The sequence below is a fragment of the Heloderma suspectum genome, chromosome 1 (assembly GCF_057233095.1).
Source record: "Heloderma suspectum isolate Gila_16-S chromosome 1, 16-S_ref, whole genome shotgun sequence".
NCBI classification, from domain to species: domain Eukaryota; kingdom Metazoa; phylum Chordata; class Lepidosauria; order Squamata; family Helodermatidae; genus Heloderma; species Heloderma suspectum.
In genome coordinates, this window is record NC_139458.1 from 421734700 (window position 1) to 421757590 (window position 22891).

Consider the following 22891-nt stretch of genomic DNA (forward strand, 5'->3'; position numbering starts at 1 on the left):
TGAGTAGACCTACATGTTCCTAAACAAATGCACTGTTCTAGTTAATCTATAGCAACCATAGTTAATGAGTCTTTCTTCAGTACCATAAACCTGGCTGAGGATGGATGGATGGAAAAGATCTACAGTGATGACAATGCTGGTGAAAGGCAAGAGTCATCAATAATGCCTGATTGGGTGGACAGAGGCCTTTCTATCTGTTCTGCTAATGTTTGAAGCACAGTCACCACTCCCCACTCACTCAAGCATACACACACCTAGTCATTCACAGCTTTAACCTTTCCCTTCCCTCTGCTGCTGCTGAAAAAAGAAAAGAAAAAAGAACACACACACTCTAGAAATGGGCTCCATGGTTCCTGCCATAGAAGCCTTGTTCCAAGAGTGTCCCTGGAGCATCCAAGAAAGCAGATAAGAACCCTTGAGTACTGCTTCCTAGGATGCTGTAGGAATGATGCTTCAAGAGCAGGAACCATAGAGTATTTTATCCCTCTCTTTTTTTTGTTTTCAGTAGCACCAGGTGCTAGGGGTCTGTGGGGGCACAAGACAGGCTTTGTGGGGCTGAGTGTGACCTATGGGCTGCATCTTTTGCACTCCTAATCTAGTGCCTAGGGATTTATTATTATCATTATAACTTTTGCAAAGAAAAAATGCTGAAGGTGGTGGAACTCGCTCTGTTTCTCCAAAGCACTCTAGCAAGACTGCATATTCAAGGTCAGTTATCACAGATTAGATAACTGTTAAGAGATATTGACTATTCCTTTGTAAATTTAAAATACATTTGTGAACCACTGAAAACAAATAATAGGAAACCATGCAGGAGTGAGGTCAGCCCACCACTTATCTCAAAATAGTCATTACTTTCCTGTGGCTACACAAAGGAGGGGAAAATAGGTACTTGTAGACAAGTGAACTTTCAGAGAAGACTATTAACCATTACAAATCTTGTCACTGAAAAATCAACCCTAATCTTTCAAGGAAATCCAGGATTACCTGGAACAGTTTGAAATCTACTGCTTTCTTTTGTTCATAGAAAGAAACATCAGCATTTTACAATCTAGGTAATGTACTCTGATTCTGCAGCACCCCTATTTGTGTCTACAGAATTGTATGTGGTATACACAATGAGTGCTATAGATATTGTTACTTTTCCCTCCATAGAAACGTCTAAATTATTCAGGCTTATCACACAGTCATTGTTCTTCCCGGTAATGTTCATAAAAAGTTATGGGTCCAAGAGTTGCTAAAATAGTTCCTTTCCATTCCTGGCAGGTCGTTCACCTTCACTGACCTTTCAAGTTTAAAGTCCAGAAAGAGTGGCTTCAAATTTGATTCTAAAATTACGCTACTTTTATTATTTTCCTACGCCAAAGTCTCAGATGCTTGGGATTCTCACTTCAGTCTGAAATAAGCTATTATCTATGGCTAGCATTGGCATCAAGATCAGTTGGCTTCTATTATTACACACATACATTAGTGCAAAATGTTGCACCTCTGTAACAGGAACACTCCTGTTCAGGGTTCTGGCTGGCCAGTAAGGGGCTCAAGCAGGGCAATTCACTACCTTGCCACCAACATCTCTTGGGGGACAGTGAGCACATTCAGTTGTCATAAACCTGTTGGGGGGGGGGGGTTCTTGTCCTCCTTCAGATTTTTTTTTACAGAATGTTTTGTACCTCTGCATACCTCTACGCTCCCCTAAGCATGCTGATACCTTGTTCTTGCTTCTCAATGTTCGTGTTTTGACTGCAATCCCATCTGCACTCAACCAGTTGCTATACATCAGGGTTGGGCAATATGTAGCCTTTAGGACCCATGTGGCCCCCACTGTAGACCCTCAAAATCAGGTGTGTGTGTGTTTTTTAAAAAAGGTATCCGTAGCACTATGGTGTGCCCAAAGCATCAAAATTAGCTTGCTTGAAGCTAATTAGCTTGCTTGAAGTTTTTATGCTTTTAGTGAGCCGTAGCTACTGCAAAGCACCAAAAGGGTTGAACAAGCTAATGTTGACCCTTCTGGCACTCTGAAGCTGCTACAGGCACAATTTTATAATTTTTAAAAAATCTATTTATTTTTATTTGGGGCATGCCTGCAAGGGGATTGGCTTGTGGGGGGATCCAGGGGACAAAAACGGACCCTGGATGTCCTTGCTCACCCCTACTATAAATTGTTAGGAACTCAAGCAGGGCATTCCAGTCCCCCTTGCCCCATCTCCACTTAAATACAACATTCATAGAATCATAGCACAGTAGGGTTAGAAGGGGCCTATAAGACCACCGAGTCCAACCCCCTGCTCAGTGCAGGGATCCAAGTCAGAGCATCCCTAACAGGTTGCTGTCCAGCTTCATCTTGAATGCCTCCAGTGTGGGAAAGCCCGCTACCTCCGTAAGTAATTGTTGTACTGTTGTATTGTTCTAACAGTCAGGAAGATTTCCTGATGAGTGGCTGGAACCTGGCTTCCTGTAACTTGAGCCCATTATTCCATGTCCTGCACTCTGGGATGATCAAGAGGAGAACCGGGCCTTCTTCTCTGTGACAACCTTTTCAGTACTTGAAGAGCACTAACATATCTCCCCTCACTCTTCTCTTCTCAAAGCTAAACATGCCCAGTTTCTTCAGTGTCTCCTCAGAGGTCTTTGTTTCCAGGCCTCCGATCAACTTCTTTGCCCTTCTCTGAAATTTTTCCAGTTTGTCTGCATCCTTCTTAAAATACGGTGCCCACAACTGGACACAGTAGTCCAGGTAAGGCCTAACCAGTGCTCAGTAGATGTGAACTAGTACTTCACATGATTTGGAAACTATACTTCTATTAATGCAGCCCAAAATTGCATCTGCCTTTTTTGCAGCCACATCATATTGTTGGCTCATATTCAACTTGTGACAGCCGAAGTCAAGAGGGACGATAGGAGCACAGTTCGTACATCCCTACTACCACAATTCCAAGATCCTTCTCGCTTGTAATATAGTTGAGCCAAGTATCCCCCATCTTGTAACTGTGCATTTGGTTTCTTTTTCCTAGGTGCAGAGCTTGGTATTTATCCCTATTAAATTTCATTCTGTTGTTTTCTGCCCAGCACTCCAGCCTATCAAGATCAATTTGAATTTTGTTTCTGTCTTCCAGGGTATTAAGTATCCCACCCAATTTTGTGTCATCTGCAGATCTGATAAGCACTCCCTGCACCTCCTCCTCCAAGTCATTAATGAAAATGTTGAAGAGCACTGGGCCGAGGGCTGAGTGCTGTGGTACCTCGCTCGTTACCTCTCCCCAGTTTGAGAAGATCTCTTTGATAAGCACTCTTTGAGTCTGACTCTGTAGCCAACTGTGGATCCACCTGATAGTTGTTTCATCTAGCTCACTTTGAGCTAGTTTGCTCATCAGGATATCATGGGGCACTTCGTCAATAGCTTTGCTGCAGTCAAAGTATATTATGTCCGCAGTATCCCCACAGTCTACAAGGGAGGTTACCCGATGAAAAAATGAGATCAGATTCGTCTGGCAGGACTTTTTTTTTGACAAATCCATGTTGGCTTCAAGTAATCACTGCATTGTTTTCAAGATGCTTACAGATGAATTGCTTTATCATCTGCTCCAGAATTTTCCCAGGGATTGATGTCAGACTGACTGGTCTGTAGTTCCCAGGTTCCTCCTTTTTGCCCTTTTGGAAGATAGCAACAACATTAACCCTCCTCCAGTCATCTGGCACTTCACCCGTCCTCCATGATTTCTCAAAGATAATGGACAGTGGTTCTGAGAGTTCTTCTGCCAGTTCCTTTATTACTCGGATACAGTTCATCTGGCCCTGGAGATATGAACTCACTCGAAGTAATTAGGTGTTTCTTGACCATGTAGTTTGCCTTTGCCAGGGGGATAATAGACCCTCTTTCTGGAGAAGACTGAGCCAAAATAGGAATTGAGCATTTCTGCCTTTTTTGTCATCTGTTATCATTTTGCCATCCTTATTTAATAGGTGAACCACCATTTTGTTCCTCTGTCTTTTATTATCCATGGATACTAAGCATGCTCAATACTCATAGACTGCTTTTTGGATTTTTTGCCTCCTTCACTGTTGTGTTGCTTTAAAACAGTAATCTGAAAAATGTACTTCCGCAAAACTTACAGTTCCCATAAACATGCTGATACATCCCAGTTGTTTCTCAATGGTCCTATTTTGGCTCAAATTCTGTAGGCACTCACCAGCAGATATTGCTATTAAAAGGAATGACATGTTTTTCTGAATTATATCTATAATTTAAAAGACCATAACGCAGTTTGCATGAAGGAGGTCCCAGGTTCAGTCCCTGGCCTCTCCTGTTACAGGATCTCAGAAGGTAGTGCTGGGAAAGTCATCTGGGCAAGACCTTGGAGAGCCACTGCCAGTCCAAATACACAGTACTGGGTTAGACAGAGCAATGGTTTGACTCAGCATAAGGCAGCTTCATAATGCTCATTCTCTTTGATGTTTTGAGAAATGTCCCAGGTATGGAACAGCCTATAAAGTTTATGTACCTGTCTGTATTTGTGAGATGGCGAGTATAAAGACAGTGATTTTTAAAGAAGTAAATCTTTATATGGTGAAGTATAACTGTAAGTAGAAACTATTGCTGAAGAATATCATTGTGTCAAAAGACAGATAAATGCTTGGTGTACAAAATGAAGCAGGACAAAGGCTAATAGAGTTTTGCCAAGAGAACACGCTGATCATAGCAAACACTCTTTTCCAACAGCACAAGAGGCAACTCTACACATGGACATCACCAGATGGTCAATATCAAAATCAGATTGATTATGTACTTTGCAGCCAAAGATGGAGACGCTCTATACAGTCAGTAAAAACAAGACCTGGAGCTGACTGTGGCTCAGATCATGAGCTTCTTATCGCAAAATTTCGGATTAAATTGATAAACATAGGGAAAACCACTAAACCATTCAGGTATGACCTAAATCATATCCCTTATGAATATACAGTGCAGGTGAGGAATAGATTTCAGGGATTAGACCTGATAGACAAGAGCGCCTGAGGAACTATGGATGGAGATCCGTAACATTGTTCAGGAGGCAGCAACGAAATCCATCCCAAAGAAAAAGAAATGCAAGAAAGCCAAGTGGCTGTCTGATGAGGCTTTACAAGTAGCTGAGGAAAGAAGGGAAGCAAAAAGCAAGGGAGAAAGGGGAAGATATATCCAACTGAATGCAGAGTTCCAGAGAACAGCAAGGAGAGACAAGAAGGCCTTCTTAAATGAACAATGCAAAGAAATCGAGGAAAACAATAGAATGGGAATGACTAGAGATCTCTTCAAGAAAATCGGAGATCTCAAGGGAACGTTTTGTGCAAAGACGGGCATGATAAAGGACAAAGAAGGCAGGGACCTAACAGAAGCAGATGAGATTAAGAAGAGGTGGCAAGAATACACAGAAGAACTATTCAGGAAAGATCTGAATGTCCCTGATAGCCATGATAGTGCGGTCACTGAACTTGAGCCGGACATCCTGGAGAGTGAAGTCAAGTGGGCCTTAGGAAGCATTAGTAACAACAAAGCTTGTGGAGATGACAGTATTCCAGCTGAGCTATTTAAAATCCTAAAAGATGATGCTGTTAAAGTGCTGCACTCAATATGCCAACAGATTTGGAACACTCAACCGTGGCCACAAGACTGGAAAAGGTCAGTTCACATTCCAATTCCAAAGAAGGGCAATGCCAAAGAGTGCTCAAACTACCGTACAATTGCGCTCATTTCACATGCCAACAAGGTTATGCTCAAAATCCTACAAGCTAGGTAGGCTTCAGCAGCATGTGAACCGAGAACTACCGGAAGTACAAGCGGGGTTTCAAAGAGGCAGAGGAACTAGAGATCAAATCACCAACTTTCGCTGGATCATGGAGAAAGCAAGAGAATTCCAGAAAAATGTCTATTTCTGCTTCATTGACTACGCTAAAGCCTTTGATTGTGTGGATCACAACAAACTCTGGCAAATTCTCATAGAGATGGGAGTACCAGACCACCTTACCTGTCTCCTGAGAAACTTTTATGAGGGTCAAGAATCAACAGTAAGAACCGGACATGGAACAAACGATTGGTTGAAAATTTAGAAAGGAGTACGACAAGGCTGTATATTGTCGCCCTGCTTATTTAATTTATATGCAGAGTACATCATGAGAGACGCCGGGTTGGATGAATCACAGGTCGGAATTAAGATTGCCGGGAGAATTATCAACAGCCTCAGATACGCAGACGATACCACCCTAATGGCAGAAAGCGAAGAGGATCTAAAGAGCCTCTTGTTAAGGGTGAAAGTGGAGAGTGCAAAAACTGGTTTGAAACTCAACATTAAAAAAACTAAGTTCATGGCATCTGGCCCCATCACTTCCTGGCATATAGAAAGGGAAGAAATGGAAGCAGTGACAGATTTTACTTTCTTGGGCTCCAAGATCACCGCAGATGGTGACTGTAGCCATGAAATTAAAAGACGCTTCCTCCTTGGGAGGAAAGCTATGGCAAACCTAGACAGCATAGTAAGAAGCAGAGACATCACCTTGCCGACAAAGGTCCGTCTAATCAAAGCTATGGTTTTCCCAATAGTAATGTATGGCTGTGAGAGCTGGACTATAAGGAAGGCTGAGCGCTGAAGTACTGATGCTTTCGAACTGTGGTGCTGGAGAAGACACTTACAAGTCCCCTGGACTGCAAGGAGGTCAAATCAGTCCATCCTAAAGGAAATCAACCCTGAGTGCTCATTGGAAGGACAGATACTGAAGCTGAAGCTCAAATATTTTGGCCAACTAATGCGAAGAGAAAACTCCCTGGAAAAGACCCTGATGCTGGGAAAGATTGAAGGCAAAAGGAGAAGGGGACGGCAGAGGATGAGATGGCTAGATAGCATCACCGATGCAATGAATAAGGACTTGAGCGTGCTCTGGGAGAGAGCGGAGGACAGGAAGGCCTGGCATGCTATGGTCCATGGGGTCACGAAGAGTCGGACACGACTTAACAACTGAAGAACAACAACAACAACAAATTCTTCACATAATTTCGTCAAGTATGACCATCAAGAATGAAAATCAAATGATGAAAGCGTGGTTTATTCTATGAGTTATCTGTGGAACCCACTGTTCCAGAATGTTCTTGACATTATTAGGAGGTTCGCAGAAAGTGATACGTACTACATGGGGAACAATGTGATAAAACTGTTGTTATCTCATGTGATGAACAGTGAAAATGCTTGAAAAATGTCAGGGCTGGCTCTTTTACTATGTTGTTATACCTACTTTTAAAGTCTGTCATGGCCTCATTAAGAGGAATAAGATTTTAAAAGGATGACTTTTACGTAAAGGTAATACTAGCAGTGATTAAAAATTGTTTCCTGTTTAGACATGATAAAGCTCAGTCACACAAGCCAAGTTGTTTTGTGTTTTTTTAAGCTAAAATCTTTCATGGTCCTGGAAGCCTTCTGCATTTCACTATTTTATTTCTCCAAATCTTGCAGCATGGTGAATTATATGACTATTAGTTCTTCTTTTCTGGATTTTAAGAACAACCTTGAATACTTTATTAAAAGTATCTGGTAATCTGTTCTAATTTTACTACTCTTCAGTTTTTCTGAACAGGTATTGTTTATTTGAAACCACTCTGATTAATTGTATGTTAGTTCTAGCTCAACTGCATTCAGAACTGAATGACGAGCCATTGATAGCCCTATCCTCCAAAAATGTGTCTAGTCCCCCTTTAAAGCCATATAAAATATCAGCCATTGACACATTTTTGGGAAGCAAATTATCTAAATGAATTAGGTACTGTGTGAAGAAAGATTTCCTTTTGTCTGTCCTGGATTCCTAGCAATGAGTTGCATTGGATGTGGATGACCCCAAGTTCTAGTTTGTTAAAAAAAAAAAAAAAGGAGAAAAAAATCTTTTCTATCCACTTCATGCATTGCATGTGAAACCCACTGGTATGTTTTTTTTTCTTTGGGAATTCTGAGTGAGAATATTCCTGCACATGCTCAGTGAAGGAGTGAGATAGGGAGTGGGCAGTTACCAAAATGCAGGTGGAGGAAGCTTGCTTTCTCCTCTCTGTAAGACCCTGAACCCTTGAGACAGGTTAGTGGAAAGGGTTCCTTTTGAAATTGCTTTAAAGAGCCATGATTTTATTAACAAACATGATGAGTTCCTTGTTGTTTATGTTCTTTTATATTATACAGAGGGCTGTTTAAAAAATTGTTCATAGGTTGTTGGATCCTGGTCCATTTTGAGAAGATTGCTGTGGAGCTGGACTGAACTGGGTAGAGACTGTTTTCTTTCTTTGGCCAGCAGAAAAAATCAAGCTTCAGAGAGAAGTTTCATTTATATTTTTGTTCTGGACACAAGCTGAAAGACAGAACTTTGGGAGGGTTGTGTCTGTTTTCTTGTTTTGGTGAAACATGAATCGTTATGCACATAAAATTATTTGTTGTTGTTCAGTCGTTAAGTTGTGTCCGACTCTTCGTGACCCCACTGCCATGTTGTGGCGAAGGGGCTTGCGTAACTCAGTGAAGCCATAAGCTATGCCATGCAGGGCCACCCAAGACGGACAGGTCATGGCAGAGAGTTCAGACAAAATGTGGTCCACTGGAGAAGGAAATGGCAACCCACTCCAGTATTCTTGCCAAGAAAACCCAATGGAATGTATCATAAAATTATTACATGTGCATTATTATTGTTTTTAATTAAGAAATTAAAATGATATATGTTAATTGTCGCTGTACAAGGCCTTTGATGTGAGTTCCTTTAGAGACCCTGAAGAAAAGTGTTACACATGCATCATTTAATAAACCTCTATCATGTTCCCTCCCTTAGCTGCCTTAAAAATGAAAACTAAAAAGCCTTAAACAATGTAGTCTTTCCCTATAGGGAAAGTGCTCCAGTCCCTTGATCATTTTAATTGCCCTTTCCTGCACATTTTCTAAACATATAATATCCTTCTTGAGATACAGTGATCAGAACTGCACACTGTATTCCAAGTGTGGCCACACCATGGGTTTGTATTACGGTATTTGTCATTTTATTGTTGATCCCTTTCCTAATGATTCCTAGCATGGAATTCACCTTTTTCAAGCTGCTGCATGCTGAGTTGACGTTTTCACTGACATATCCACTGTAACCTCAGTATCCCTTTCCTGATTAGTCATTGTCATACACCCAATTTTTGCCTGTGTAGACGAGACCAGGCAGAGTGCCTTCTATACCAATGACCTATGGCAACTATTCAATGGGCATTAAAAGAACTAATATTAATGTAGTGGCTAAGAGGTCCCAGGGCATGGTCTGAAGGCACATGAGGCAAACACCATGTCGAAGCTAAGCAGGTCTGGGTCTGGTCAGTGCTTGGAGGGGAGACCACCTTGGAACCACATGTCACCACCTTGAGTTCCACGATGGAAGAAAGGTGGGATATGAATATAAATAAATAAGAGTGTCAGCTCAAATCACTCATGAACTCATTAGGTGGCCTTAGGCAAGCCTCTATCCCAGGGGTGCAGAACCTCAGGCCAGGTGCCAAATCTGGTCCTCCAGGGGTTCCAATCTGGCCGGAAGGCCATGCCCCCTTCCCCTGGCCCTGCCCCCTTCCTTCAACCACTGGTGATTTTGTGGTTTCCCAGGTTTTGTGTGTTTTTTTCCCCCATTCTAAAAGGCTGAAACACTTCTCCTGGTTACTAGCAGTAAGTGCTTTAAGCTAAAATATGCTGGTGCCTTTGGTATGTTGGCTCTGCCCTTTTTGCCTTTGTCCCCAACCCATTTTGCTTTCAGCACTGCCCAGCACTAGAATGCAGCCCCTAATAACTTATCTGAAACTGAATTTGGCTCTCCAGCTGAAAGGCATTCTGCACTCCTGCTCTATCCCTTGCCCTTCTATGTATAATATGGAGCACACCAGGACCCTGCTTGAAGCCAGGGGTTGAACTCAAGACCTTTATTGCTAGAATTTGTGAATATATATCACTATTGTCTTAAATTATTAAGAATGGGCGACTCTAGATTGCCAACGAAGCATATTTTTTAACAGTCTGTTGGCACCTCCTCTTTCAGAAACATATTAAATGCTCAAAAATCCTAGAGCAATATGTGTTATTTTTGAGTATAGTTAATCCAGAAACTGTTAAACCATTAATTAAAACCAGAATTGAAGATGTGGTTAAGCAAAAGGATGTGCCAGTTCTACAGACATATTTATTTTCCCCTTGGTTGCATATTTTGTTCAGCTCAAGACATATGATGGAAAGTTATTTCTATGATCTGACAAGCTGTAAATTGCAGAAAGCATTTACAGCACTCTGGTTCCCAACCATGCCTACTAAGCTACTATGGTCCTTTACAGAAGATAAACTAAAATCTGATATGTATAGAGACACTGCATTTGTGGTATACATATAGACTTAGAAGTAGAAGACCAAGCCCATTATCTATTGTACTACCCACTCTCTTCTTGCTCTTTAGAGATTTTTTATCTGACCAGCTATAGAACAAGATGTAATAAGTTGTCAGGATGATATAGGCAAAATATGCTTTCTATTGAACATACGTGAATTATACTACATTTAAAGTGGCTATATCTGCAGTGGTGGCCACAAAAATGAGACAGGATTTTGAAAACAGTTTGATGTGATCTGATCTAAAATTCCATAGTGTGTGACAAGCCTAATGATAACTGGCTTTTCTATTCCATACATTCAGGCAGCAATACTATGTAAACTTACTTAGGAGTAACCTCCATTGAACTCAGTGGGGCTATTACTTCTGAATAAGCATACATAGGTTTGGGCTGTCAGTCTCCAATCTAGTTATAACCTATTCTTCAAAGCAAATACAATAAATCAGGTCTCTATATAGGAATAATACTGATCCTTACAATGTTGTTGTAAGGATCACGGAGACAATGTATGTGAATACTCAAAAACTGCTATTTAAGTACTATGTTGTATTTATCATTATCACTATTACTATTACTACTATTACTATTACTATTATTACTATTATTTTCAACAGTACTAGTAATATACCAAAGAACAATAATGGAATATGATATAAATAGATGACTCTCTGGAGGTAGCAGTGCCTTTATTGCTACAGTATTTAAAGCAGCGTTGGAAGAGTTTGTTTTTTTGTTTGTTTTTCAGATTTCTGTTCAATGATCTGCAATAATGAGCAGCACCTAAGGTGTGAAAAGAAAATTCATTAACAATTCTTTTACCCTTTATTCCATTCCACTTTGTTAGGAAAACTACACAAGAAACATGCACACACACTCATAAAATGTCATGAAGTTTTAACAGCCAGAAATACTTTTTTAATTACTTTTTATGCATGTACAACAACACCAAGTATATTTTAGGCACCTATAAATAATTAATGATACTGATGCTAATGATGTCGATGCTGATGATGCTGATGAAAGACTCATCCTTCATACAAACTACAATGCACCATTATCCAACATACACCATCTTCAGTCAGTGTGTTTTCTAGGCCGCCGGATAAACCCCACTGTTGGTTTTCAATTCTACTACAGAGACTCAGAACCACTCAAAAAGAAGAAAGAATTCCAGAAACTGAACTACTATACACAATAGCTGCTGTGATTCTTAAGCTTAATGAGGTCAACAGGTTGTACATGTCCCGTATTTTATTTTTGCTTCTCCTAATTAGTCAGAAGAAATGTAACCTAATCACAGAGTAATACAAACCTTTGATTAATCAATACAAAGACCTACTTGTTGCTGCTATGCAATCTACCTTAGTTAAAATGTTTTTCATTAACAAACAGGAAGCAAGAGCTCCGAATAATAGCTCTTCATAAATTATTGGGAATGTTGTCTTTTGTCTGAAAGAAATTTTAAGCAGGTGCAATATTGCACATACACAAACTGCATTTTCCCTGCCATTAGATGTTGAAATTGGGATTAAGACTCCTTACTGTTACTGTAATTGTAAAGACTTGTGCTGGGCTGCTAAGGCTACAATCATAGGCACACTTTCCAGGGCGTACGCCCCACTGAAATTAATGGAACTTGCCTCTGAGTAAATGTAAACAGAATAGGGCTGTACATGTAAGAGCTAGCTAGTTCTAAAGATAGCTATTTTTCCTATTAAAAGTGTTAATTATATTTTTTTGGGGGGGGGTATTTATTTATTTATTTATTTCTATATCGCCCAATAGCCAAAGCTCTCTGGGCGGTTCACAAAAATTAAAACCAAAAACACACAATAAAACAATTTAAAATATATAGAACATTAAAACCACAATATAACAATACAACCACAATAAAACCTAGCAGCAGTGCAGGAGTTTAAAATACAGATTTAAAATACAGGGTATTGCATGCATTGACATGAGAGTATAAATTGAAGGGAGGTGCTATTGTTTCACATTTTTAATATAAATATGTGCCCTTTTCTTTTATTCTCCTTGGTCCTTTATGTGATTATATTGCCTGCATTAATCTTGCTTGAGAAGTTACTTCCTGATTATTTTTATAACATGGATTGGATAGTTTTGTGGTAGTAACCGATTTAATCTATTGATCAATTACCCTTGTGAATTAGAACAAGATTCAATACAAAACATCTTAAACACTCCTTCCAGGTCTTATACCATATAGAAATCAAGCATTTGACAAGAAGCCTACATTTCCCCAAGAGCCAGCAGACATACAGCCTATTATTCTGAATATATGTAATAAAAAGTTTGAATGTTGTTTTTAAACTAATGGTCAAAAGATGAGAGATAAGGAGCTGATAAATTAAAAAAGGTGTTGAATGACTGAAACTCTAAGTACTGGACAGCAAAGATGGGAAGTTTACATAATAAGAAGTACAGCTACAAATGTCTCTTTTTCTACAGCCACTGAAATGTGATTAAAAGTGATAAAGGCAAATTGTTCAGCCATTACTGACATGGTGCCACAGAATAAACAGTGACCTATATTACACTGATTTTAAATGATTAATCATTTCCACTTTTCTTTTGGTAAGACGACCGTTTCCTTTCTTTTATATATGTGTGCAGAAATATAGATTCTGTCCCTTCATAAACTATATTTATCATGTCTAACGAAAACAAAAATACAAAACAAAAATATTTTGTATTTATTTCAGAAGGATGGAAAAGCAGTCACAAAAGTTTAGAAATAAGTCCATTCATATTACTAAAAAGGGTGGGCACTGACAATGATGTTTCAATTACTCATTTTTAATTGAGTAAAATATGGACATCCCCTTTCTGCCTTCTGACTCCCCCAGTTCCAAATACTGCCCTCTGAAAATATCCCAATGAAAATCATTTTACAGTTGTATGGCCTTCATGTGACTCACATATCAATTGGCTAATTCCATTATTGTACAATGGCATTCACTCTGATGTGAAATTATAAATCCACCACATTTCATATTCCTTGCCCATTAAAATACTGAACAAATAAATCATTGATATGACTTCAAGCAATCTGGTGATATTAATAATAAACCTACCCATACAGGGAAGAATAAACTCCATTTCTCCATTATCCTCATACAAGGAATAAATCCAATCACCTCTCCTCCCATGCCTCCAGACAGTAATGGAACTTCCAGCAGTAAAATCCACAAACTTGTTAAATGAAATTACTTGCATTTAAAGTTATCTAATCCCATTTGGGACTAAACAGGTTTAAATCCTAGTATTTCAGCTGACCTGGGTTGTGGATGAATTTAAAAACCCATTTCCTGAAGAGAAATCCTCAAGGATAATTCCATGCTACCCATTTCTTGAAAGGGGAAATACATGCGCACACACGTACAAACCAGCTTTTCCCTTCCTCCTCCTATTCTCTACATTTCATTCCATGCTACAAAATTCTGCTTACCACAATGTTCACCTTATCCAATGACCACACCCTCCTGTCCCCAGAAGCACAATTTCTACTCACTACCACCATGCAACCTTTAAATGTGTCTAAGTTTCAAAAATATGGTCACATATTCATTCAAAGGATGGAGGAAGAGGGGCTGGAACAGTTAACAGAAGGTCCAAGTATGAGATGGATGAAGGAAAAGCACAGCTGCAAGATTCACTCATACAGAGGAAAAGCCATGCAGTCTCCATCTCCTGAGCCTCCCTTTTGTTGAGGGAGAGGCTGGCAGGACAAGGGTGAAACAGGTCCTTACCTTCGCTGCAGTCCTTCCCATGGAAGCCAGTTTGGGAGCAGTCACACACCGCTTGGTCGTTGAGCACAGAACAGACACCACCATTGAGGCAAACATCATCTCTGGCACACAGGTGACTCTGCTCATCATCCAGCCGCACTTCCTGACTCTCCACAGGTGAGGACTGCGTATAGTTGACCCTTACATCAGTTATCCATCCCTTGAAGGGTTCCCGATCCTTCACCAAAGAGAGCGTTACTTTTAGGGTAGGTGAGCGCAGCTCAGGAGGCAATCCTCCTAGAAAGAGGCCACTGAAAACCGTCATGTCCCGCCGCTTAGATTTCACCTCGACCCACTTAGCCTCAGCCTGGTCGATGAGTAGCGTTGTGTTCTTAAAGTTGCGGCGGATGACTACTGTGTGCCACAGGTTGTCATTGACAGCCATGTCAGAGAGCAAGATGGCAGGCTCAGCACAGAAGATGGAGAAGCTCAGCTGGAGCCGCCCCCCTTGAGTCAGAATTAACTCCAAGAAGTCGCAGAACCCCTCGTCGTCAAAGTAAAGGACCAAGCCGCTGGAGCTGCGGGTCTTCATGTTGAAGCTCATCTCGCTCTCACAGCAAGCATTCCATTTAGGAAAGCGAGTCCACTGGCCTTCCGCTCCCGGGAACTCTAGGCCGCTGCCAAGCTCTGCCCAGCATCCCAGGAGCAGTGCCATCCAGAGCAGAAGGCAACCTCCACGCCGGAGGAGCACAGGACCCATTCTTCGTGGGGTGGGGTGGGGGAGAGGGGGGAGAGGAGGGGGGAGTGGTGGTGGGGGGGTTGAAGCAGACAGGGTAAAATCTTTCCAGTAACCACTCACACTAGATGGGTAACTCTTGCTTTCCTGGTGAACTGCAAAAGAATAACGTAGCTGCCTCCCCAGTAGGAGAGGCTCAGGCGCAGTCACCCAAGATGCAAATCAATTCTCCTCTCAGAGAAAGAAAGAGAAAAAGATTTTTTTTCAAGCACCAGCTTGAGCTGTAAGAGGTCTTCAGAGAATAAAAGGCACCAACAGATGTTATTCAGTCATCTGCTTGGCTTCTCAGCGCGATGTCTAAGAGTGAGTCAGCAGATATGTTACCATTAAAAGCCCATGTTGCTAAGCTGGAACGAAGATGGAGAGGGGAGGAAAATATACAGATGTGGAAAGGCCCACAAACTGCCCAGAAAATCTTCTCCAAAGATACACAAACCCAGCGAGATCAATATCCCAGCATACATACAGAAATCAGTATCCAAGTGCATGTAGATGTCATTACCCAACAGCTGTATTCTTCCAGGATTTTTCCCTCCTCACCTTTCAGTGCAAGCAATTTCCCAGTTCCAATCCTGTCTTCCCAAAATGGGTCTTCTCGTCAGACCATGGACTGCCTGCCATGCAACAGACTAGGAGATCCTTTGCCTCTTTCCCAGTGGGCTGAAATCCAGAAGCTGTCATATAGCTCAGAAGCTGCTTGCTATGCGAAGCTTCACAAGGGCAAAACTAAGAAGATCCTGATGTTTGATTGTTGGAGGGTTTTGCACTGTGCTCTTTTTAAAATAAAAAAAAACACCTGTAAAGATTTAAAAAAAGAAACAAAACAAAATTACATTCACAATTCAGAGGACTGCATGACTGAAAAAGCTGTAAAAGTCTGTAAAAGGGGTGAGGGCACCAAAGTTGTAAATATATAACGAGAGACAAATTCAGGTTCTCCTGCTGCAATAGAACTAAACCTACATGCTTAATGCCCTGTGCTAAAAAACCTTCTTGTGACAAATCCGAGACAAGTGAAATCTACTAGTCATTGTTTTCCACAGTAATTTTTGGAGACCGTAATTGAAAATGCCTCTATTATGCATAGCTTGTTATGGCACAAAGGGTGGAATTAGTGAAATCAGTAGTGATTAGAAATCAGTAGTGAAATTATATTATTTTCAGTGCATCTTACTTCTGTGTAAATATGTACAGGATTACAGCCTAACAGGTGTTCGTTGCCATTTTGGTATCCTAAGACATCATTCATGGTATAAATATCCCTGCAATCCTACATTCAGTGATATGATTCACACTATGTGCATGCCCCTCCCCCCAATGTTTTTAAAATAATAAGGTACATGAAATCACAGCAGGGGAAAGCAGGCAATGAATTTCTACAGTGTTGTGGCTGTTTTGTTTTCCCTGACAGAAATACGATTGTATTCATATCTCTCTTTCTTTCTCTCTCTCTCTCTATACATATACATACATATATATATATATATATATATATATATATATTGCCACATTTAACTGCTGAAATGATCCATTATTGCAAAGGAAAAACCCAAATGGATTCAGCTAGACTGCTCATATCATACAGTGAGGTTCAACTAATTTCGGTTGCCATTCCTCTAGGATAAAGAATTGCATATCTGCATATATTGCATATATTTCATTCCGTACTTACATATTATACTTAATTTATGTATGTATGTGAGCTTATGTGTGGTGTGGCTAGAGCAGTTTGCACATTTTAAGACTCACCTCTCACCCATCAGAAATATACACACACACTTCACCTCAAATGTTCCCAATTGTATCATTAACTTCACTCATACCAGCCTGCCCTCATTGTAAGACCAGCAAGAGAGGCCCACCTCATTTGCCCACCTGTGAGAGCCGTTAGGTGGGTGACCACACAAGAAAGGGCCTTTTCCGCAATGGCCCCACACCTCTAGAATAAGTTGCCACTGGGAGTGTGCCAGGCCCCATCATTGCAGGCCTTTCAGAAGGCCCGGAAAGCATACTATTTTACTTTGGCTTTCCCATGATATGTTTGCTGTTGTTGCTGTTTTATTGCTATTTTATTGCTTTTTAAGACCATATTGGGTATTATTATGAGTTTTATTATTGTACACCACGTTGGGAGGGCTTCTGCCCTGAAAGGAAGCCAAGATAAATTATTTAAATAATATAATAATATGTCTTCCAGCAGAAATCAGGCTCATTCATGCAACAGAAAATCAAAAGCAGCCTCAGGGAAGCAGCGATACCAGAGCATAACCTTCCCTAGACTGTGCCTATACTATCAAATGTCATATTCTTTCTGGATATGCCTCAAGTCTCTCAACCATCTCTTACCACTCATAATCTGCACTGTATTGTAAAAAGGAGGGTATCTATCCCAACCACCCCTTGCTACCCATAATTTGCATAGTATTTTAACCAGGAGCACTGATGAAGGTGCAAAGCTGAAAAACAATTAGTTTGTACTGTGTATTGGTCAGTTCAATACAAGTTTAATATTCTGGAAAATGCTGGGCGTTACAGTACAATGCTTTAATAAATATAAATACTTTGGGTTGTATCCAATGTTTGTCTAACTTAAGTCCCATTCATTTCAATGGGTCTGCTCTAGGTAGAACTAAAATTGGATACAACCCTTTGAAATCAGTCAAAAAGGCAACTGATGCATTTTAATGTCTTGTAACTTCAAGATGGAGGATGCACATTCCAACATTTTGTGTATTTTTTTTCCCTTCAGAGCATGGTTTTTGTTTATTTTCATTTTCTTGCTTTGTGCATTTTAATACATAGCAATTTCCAGGGAATAGAAAAAGAAATGGGGGGGGGGTAGCACCTTGGAATTCTAAGGGTCTTGGTGCATTTTAGAAGTGTTTAGGAGCATAGGAAGCTACATTATACTAAGTCAGAACATTGGTACACCTGGCTCAGCAGCACTGTATGCACTGGTTGGCAGTGACTCCCCAGGATTTCAGTCCCAGCCCTACCAGATGCTGGAGTGGAGACCGAACCTGGGACCTTTTGCTTGAGAAGCATGTTGTCTACCACTGAACTAGAGCTCAGTTTATACCTCCCTGGAAAAGGAAGGGAGTAGGGCCATTTGGAAACAGCTGGATGAGACAGGAGTGGGGCATATCATGTTGTAGTCGCTAAGACTTTATGTGCCAGCAGAAAACTGCAAAAACCAAGAGAAGTAATCAAGAATTGGGATCTCTTTTCTCTAAAACATTCCTTTAAATTAAGGGGCTCCTGAATATGATATGAGGGCTCCTGAAGGGCAAGGTAAGAATGCAGTAAATAAAGTAGATTAAATCAAAACAGTACGTCTTTTTAGGATGCAGTTCCTGAATGCATTTGGAAGCCCATTCAGGATGGTCATACCCTGCAGCATTTCACAAAGGAACACAGGAACGTGTTTGTTGCAGCATCCCCATTCTCATACTAAGGATAGCATTGTTGTTGTTGTTGCTGTTGTTGTTGTTATTAAAATAACTTCCTTACCACAGCCCCATTCCACCACTGCTCCTTGCTCAGGGCTCTCCACAGCCTGCTTAATTCTGCATTAGCCTACTCAAAAATGGTGCTTGTTGCTTTGGTTAAAAATATATGGGGGGGGGGAATGCACAAATTGACAATATGCTACGATGGTTCAAAATATACCTCAGCAGCCACCATGTGTGAAATGGCACAATGTGCACTGCATGCTGCTTTTCATGTTCGTGTGTGCTTCATGCATCTGTATGCATGTGTGGTGTAGTGGTGAGTGTTGGACTGGGAGCTGGGAGATCCGGGTTCTAGTCCCCGCTTGGCCATGGAAGCTCACTGGGTGACTTTGGGCCAGTCACAGACTCTCAGCCCAACCCACCTCACAGGGTTGTTGTTGTGAGGATAAAATGGAGTGGAGGAGGATTATGTACGCCACCTTGGGTTCCTTGCAAGAGAAAAAAGGCGGGATATAAATGCAGTAAAATAAATAAAATAAAATAAACGTGCGCTAGACGCCAGGAGCATGGGCGCCTCATATCGGAGCTTTTCCTTCTAGAGACCTGGGGGAGGGGGAGAGAGGGGGTTGACCCCTGAAGGATCAAAACTGGAATGACTCATGGTAATAAAAATAAATAAATAAGACACACACACACACACACACACACTCCTCCCAAGGCAAAAATAGATTTTAAGATGGGGACAGAATTGGGGCAAGGATTGATCAGAAAGCGATCAAGTCAAATAGGGACTGTCCCGTGTGTGTGTGTGTGTGTGTGTGTGTAAGGGCAGGGGGAGTGCACGGATTGCGGGGTCATTGGGGTCAACTCTGCTCAGACACAGGTGGGCACACATACGGGACTTGCCTATCTGCTTCCAACGCCACCTAACTGAAATCAATCACGCACCCAGACGCACGCGCGCGCAGACACACGGGGCGGGGGGCGAGAGCGGGCTTTGAAAGCATCGAACAGCGCTTCAGAGACGCTGGTCCCGGACCCAGGAAAGACGCAGCTCGTCACGGAAACCCTATATACCCTACAACACTGAGGTCTTCACGAAAAACGTTCCCGCTCCCAACTTGTTCAGCAGGCGAACGAGGCGGAAGCCAAGCGCGTGGCGCTCCGGCTGGCTTTCACGCTTCGGTCCTCTTACGCGCTGGCGCGCGCGCGTGCAGTCTATACCCACCCCGCTTTCTCCGCAGATGTGCCCGCGTGCGGCCACCAAACGCGGCAGCGAACGCCTCTCTTCACCTCCTGAGGGGCGGCCGGCCGACCCCCGCGGAGACCTCCGCCGAAGACGCGGCGGGGCCTCCGGTGCGCGCGCGCGCCACGGCCGAAGCCCCCAGGAGGCGCCGCGAGCCAGGCGAGAGGCGCGGACGCGTCGGCGCCGAGGGCCACGAGCCGCCCCCTCGCCCTGGCCCTGCCCGCGCCCGGCCCTGGCCCCGCCGGGCGCCTCGTGGCGCGGCGGCACGGAGAGGCGCGCGGAGGAGGAGGAGGCGGCATTTATGGCGCCGCGTTGAGCCGGCGCCCGCTGCCAGCCACGTTCCACCCCACGTCCGACCGACCGTCCGCCCGTCTGCCTCACGCGCCCACGGGCAGCTGCTCAGCCTCGCTCGGCTCCTCCTCTCACCGGGCAGCGCGCGCGGCGAGGCTCCGGGAGAGGCCGGCGCCTTCGCGAGCTCTCCGCGGGGCGGCCGCTACCGCGCCTTCCTCGCTGGAGAGGGAGCGCGGCGAGCGAAAACGCCAGCGGGCCTCCGCCTCCAGCCGCCGTCGGCCGAGCTCCCTCGTTTCCCCGTCGCTGGGCTGAAGCAGGGGAACGAGAGGGGAGGGAGCAACGGCCGGGCCGGGCTGGGGCGCATACGGGGTGTGTGAAAGACCGTGCGTTTGGTGGAGACTATCCCAAAGAGGTGGCGCCATGCCTGCGGGGGATTGTCGTTGCCATTACATTTATATCCCGCCTTTTTTGCCGTTTGCGAGGAACCCAACGCAGCGTGCGTGGCTCCCCTCCTCTCCGTTTTGTCCTCACAACAACCCTGTGAGGGAGGTTAGGCGGAGAGTACGGGACTGGCCCAAAGTCAGCCGGTGAGCTTCCATGGCCAAGCGGGGACTACAGCCTGGGCCTCCTGAGTCCCAGTCCAAACACTCTCACCTCTACCCCACAGTGGCTCTCGATATCGAACATGTGTGGGGCAGATGTGGAGAAATTGGGCAAATTCGTTATCTGCCTGTGGGCGAGAGAGGAAGGGGGTTATTTGTGTGGGTATGAGAGAGAAGGGAGAAGGAACCACACCTAAGGATTACAAGAGGCTGGGTCTGCTCTGCAACAGATGGCTCTTCCCTCTGAGGAGCTCTCCGGTCTCAGCAGTGGCCCTTTCCCACCCCCGGCTTTCAACAGGCCCGTGTTTGGAAATCCTTTTAACCTGTGGGGTTGAGCATGCTTCTGGGCCCTTCTGAATGTACAGCATGTGTGCTCCCACGGGGCCATGGTCCCGCCCCAAGCCTGTTGATGTGCTGGATGCAGAGGCCAAGAACAGGACCTGGGGTTCCTTTGCAGCCACCTGCTCTGCCTCTGGGAGATGGCTGCCCCACAAAATAGAGGGGCTGCACGTGTAGCTCTCTCCGCCTTTCATCAGTCCAGGAGGCCGCCCAGCCCTGTCCTGCCTTCTCAGACCAGGCCGGAGGGAGCTCTCCAAAGTCTTAGGCCATGCTGGGTCTTTGCAAGGAGAGATCCTTTTTCCTTGGAGGTGCCAAGAATTGAGCCTAGGATCTCCTGCATGCAAAGCATGCGCTCTGCTCCTGAGCTGTGAGCCCTACCTGAGAAGGTGGATGTGCTCGAAGAAATAATGCTAAAGGAAAGTGAGGGTCGGGGAGGGGGGGCATGAATGTGTGAAAAATGTGCGAGAAGTGGTAAATTAACTGTGAGAATTACAGGAAAGTGCTACTTTCCTATAGAAAGTGTCAGATGGGGAACACTGGATGACAAAGCCTATTGTGTCTGTGTGCATGCATAAGAGAGAGAGTTTTGACATGTGCATGTATTGGGGGGGGCAGAGAGAATGACAGAACATGGTTAACTTTGTATGGAAGGGGAGAGAGAATTTCAGGAAAGGGTTAATTTGTGCACATAGAGGGAGAAAAAAAACTGCATGCAGAAGCTGTATGTGCGTGCACATGTTGTGTGACAGAGAGTAAGCGGTGGGAAGGGGGCACATTAATTTTGTGTGTTACAAAGAATGTCAGGAGGAACTAATCATCTGTCTGTCTGTATCTCACACTGGCATTAGCAAAACATTGGGTCTATGGAGAGAGTTCACCTACACAGTCAGAGTGAGCACTATATGAGGCATGTTAAGGTGTTTCAGAGACAAAAGGGCTGATGTGTATGTAAAAAAGGGGACCAAAAAAGGATTGCTGTGGGTGTGATCAAAAGTATGGTATCCCAGACAGGTGTCACGATGCTGCTGTGTGTGAGAGAGAAAGCACTGGCATTTGTTGGTGTTGTTGCTGTTTAGATGGTGAGTCTGTTGAGGGGGAAAGTGAGCCTCATGAAGGAGAATGTAGAAAGTGTGTTTTGTTATTGAGTGGCTGAACTGCAGGGGCGGTAATGTGTGTTTGCGTGTGTGTTAGCAGAAGTGAAAGAAAAATGGTGTTGCAAACAGAATAACAGTGTGCACACAGTGAATTATGCTGGTGTGTAGCTTAGTACAGCAGGTGTCGTGATGGGGTTAATGCATGTCTGTGAGACAGAAGGTTTGGGGGTCAGTGTGTCTGAGAGTGTGAAACAGATTTGCAGTGAGTCACGAGGCTCGGAATGGACTCAGCATGTGGGAAAGAGGGGTGGGTGGGTGTTTCTGTGCTGGAGAAGAATTTACTTCTTTGTGTTTGCAGGTTTGAAAAAGAATGGTGACTGAAAACATACCACATGAAGAGAGTAACTGTGTGTGATGACAAGGGTTGCTCCTGAGAGCACATCACCTGATCATCTGTACACCCAATGGCATATGTTGTGCATAAGAAGGAGAAGAAATATTCCAGAGGTCATAATAGTATGTTTGAAAAAGTTCCTGGATCACAGCCATCCAGTTTCTGGCTTTGATAAGAGTTTTTTGTAGTTCTGGATCTGTCAATTGTAGATCTATGAGAATGGCTTTGGGGAGGGGTGTGTGTGTTTGGAGAAATGGGATGTAGCTATTGACAGGTAGATGACTGTATGAGTTAAATGCTCTCATAAAGGAGTATCTTCTAGTCTCTGCATGATTGTGAAATAATGTGGGTATAAAATGAACAATGGGTATCTGTTCTGAGGGAAAATATTGTGTGCGTCTTAATAGACAGGGTCCGTGAATGATGTTGGATTGACTGCACATATAGAAACAGTGAAGCTGTGCCAATTGGGAGGGAAAGTGGTCACTTAGGCTGCCCTGCGGAAAGCTGGAAGCTTGGCAAGGCTATATGTGCT

General features: G+C 43.2%; 1 protein-coding gene across 18 annotated transcripts in view; it reads right to left on the reverse strand.

Annotated features, from left to right (window-relative positions):
• NRXN1 (neurexin 1) overlaps positions 1-22891 on the reverse strand; it is a 1598206-nt gene that overhangs the window by 1573417 nt on the left and 1898 nt on the right. For all 18 annotated transcript variants that reach the window (XM_084829231.1, XM_084829225.1, XM_084829224.1 and 15 more), the window contains exon 2: positions 14164-15734. In XM_084829231.1, the coding sequence (XP_084685357.1) occupies positions 14164-14902 (739 nt within the window). In that variant the 5' untranslated portion in view covers positions 14903-15734. The remainder of the gene's footprint in view (positions 1-14163; positions 15735-22891) is intronic.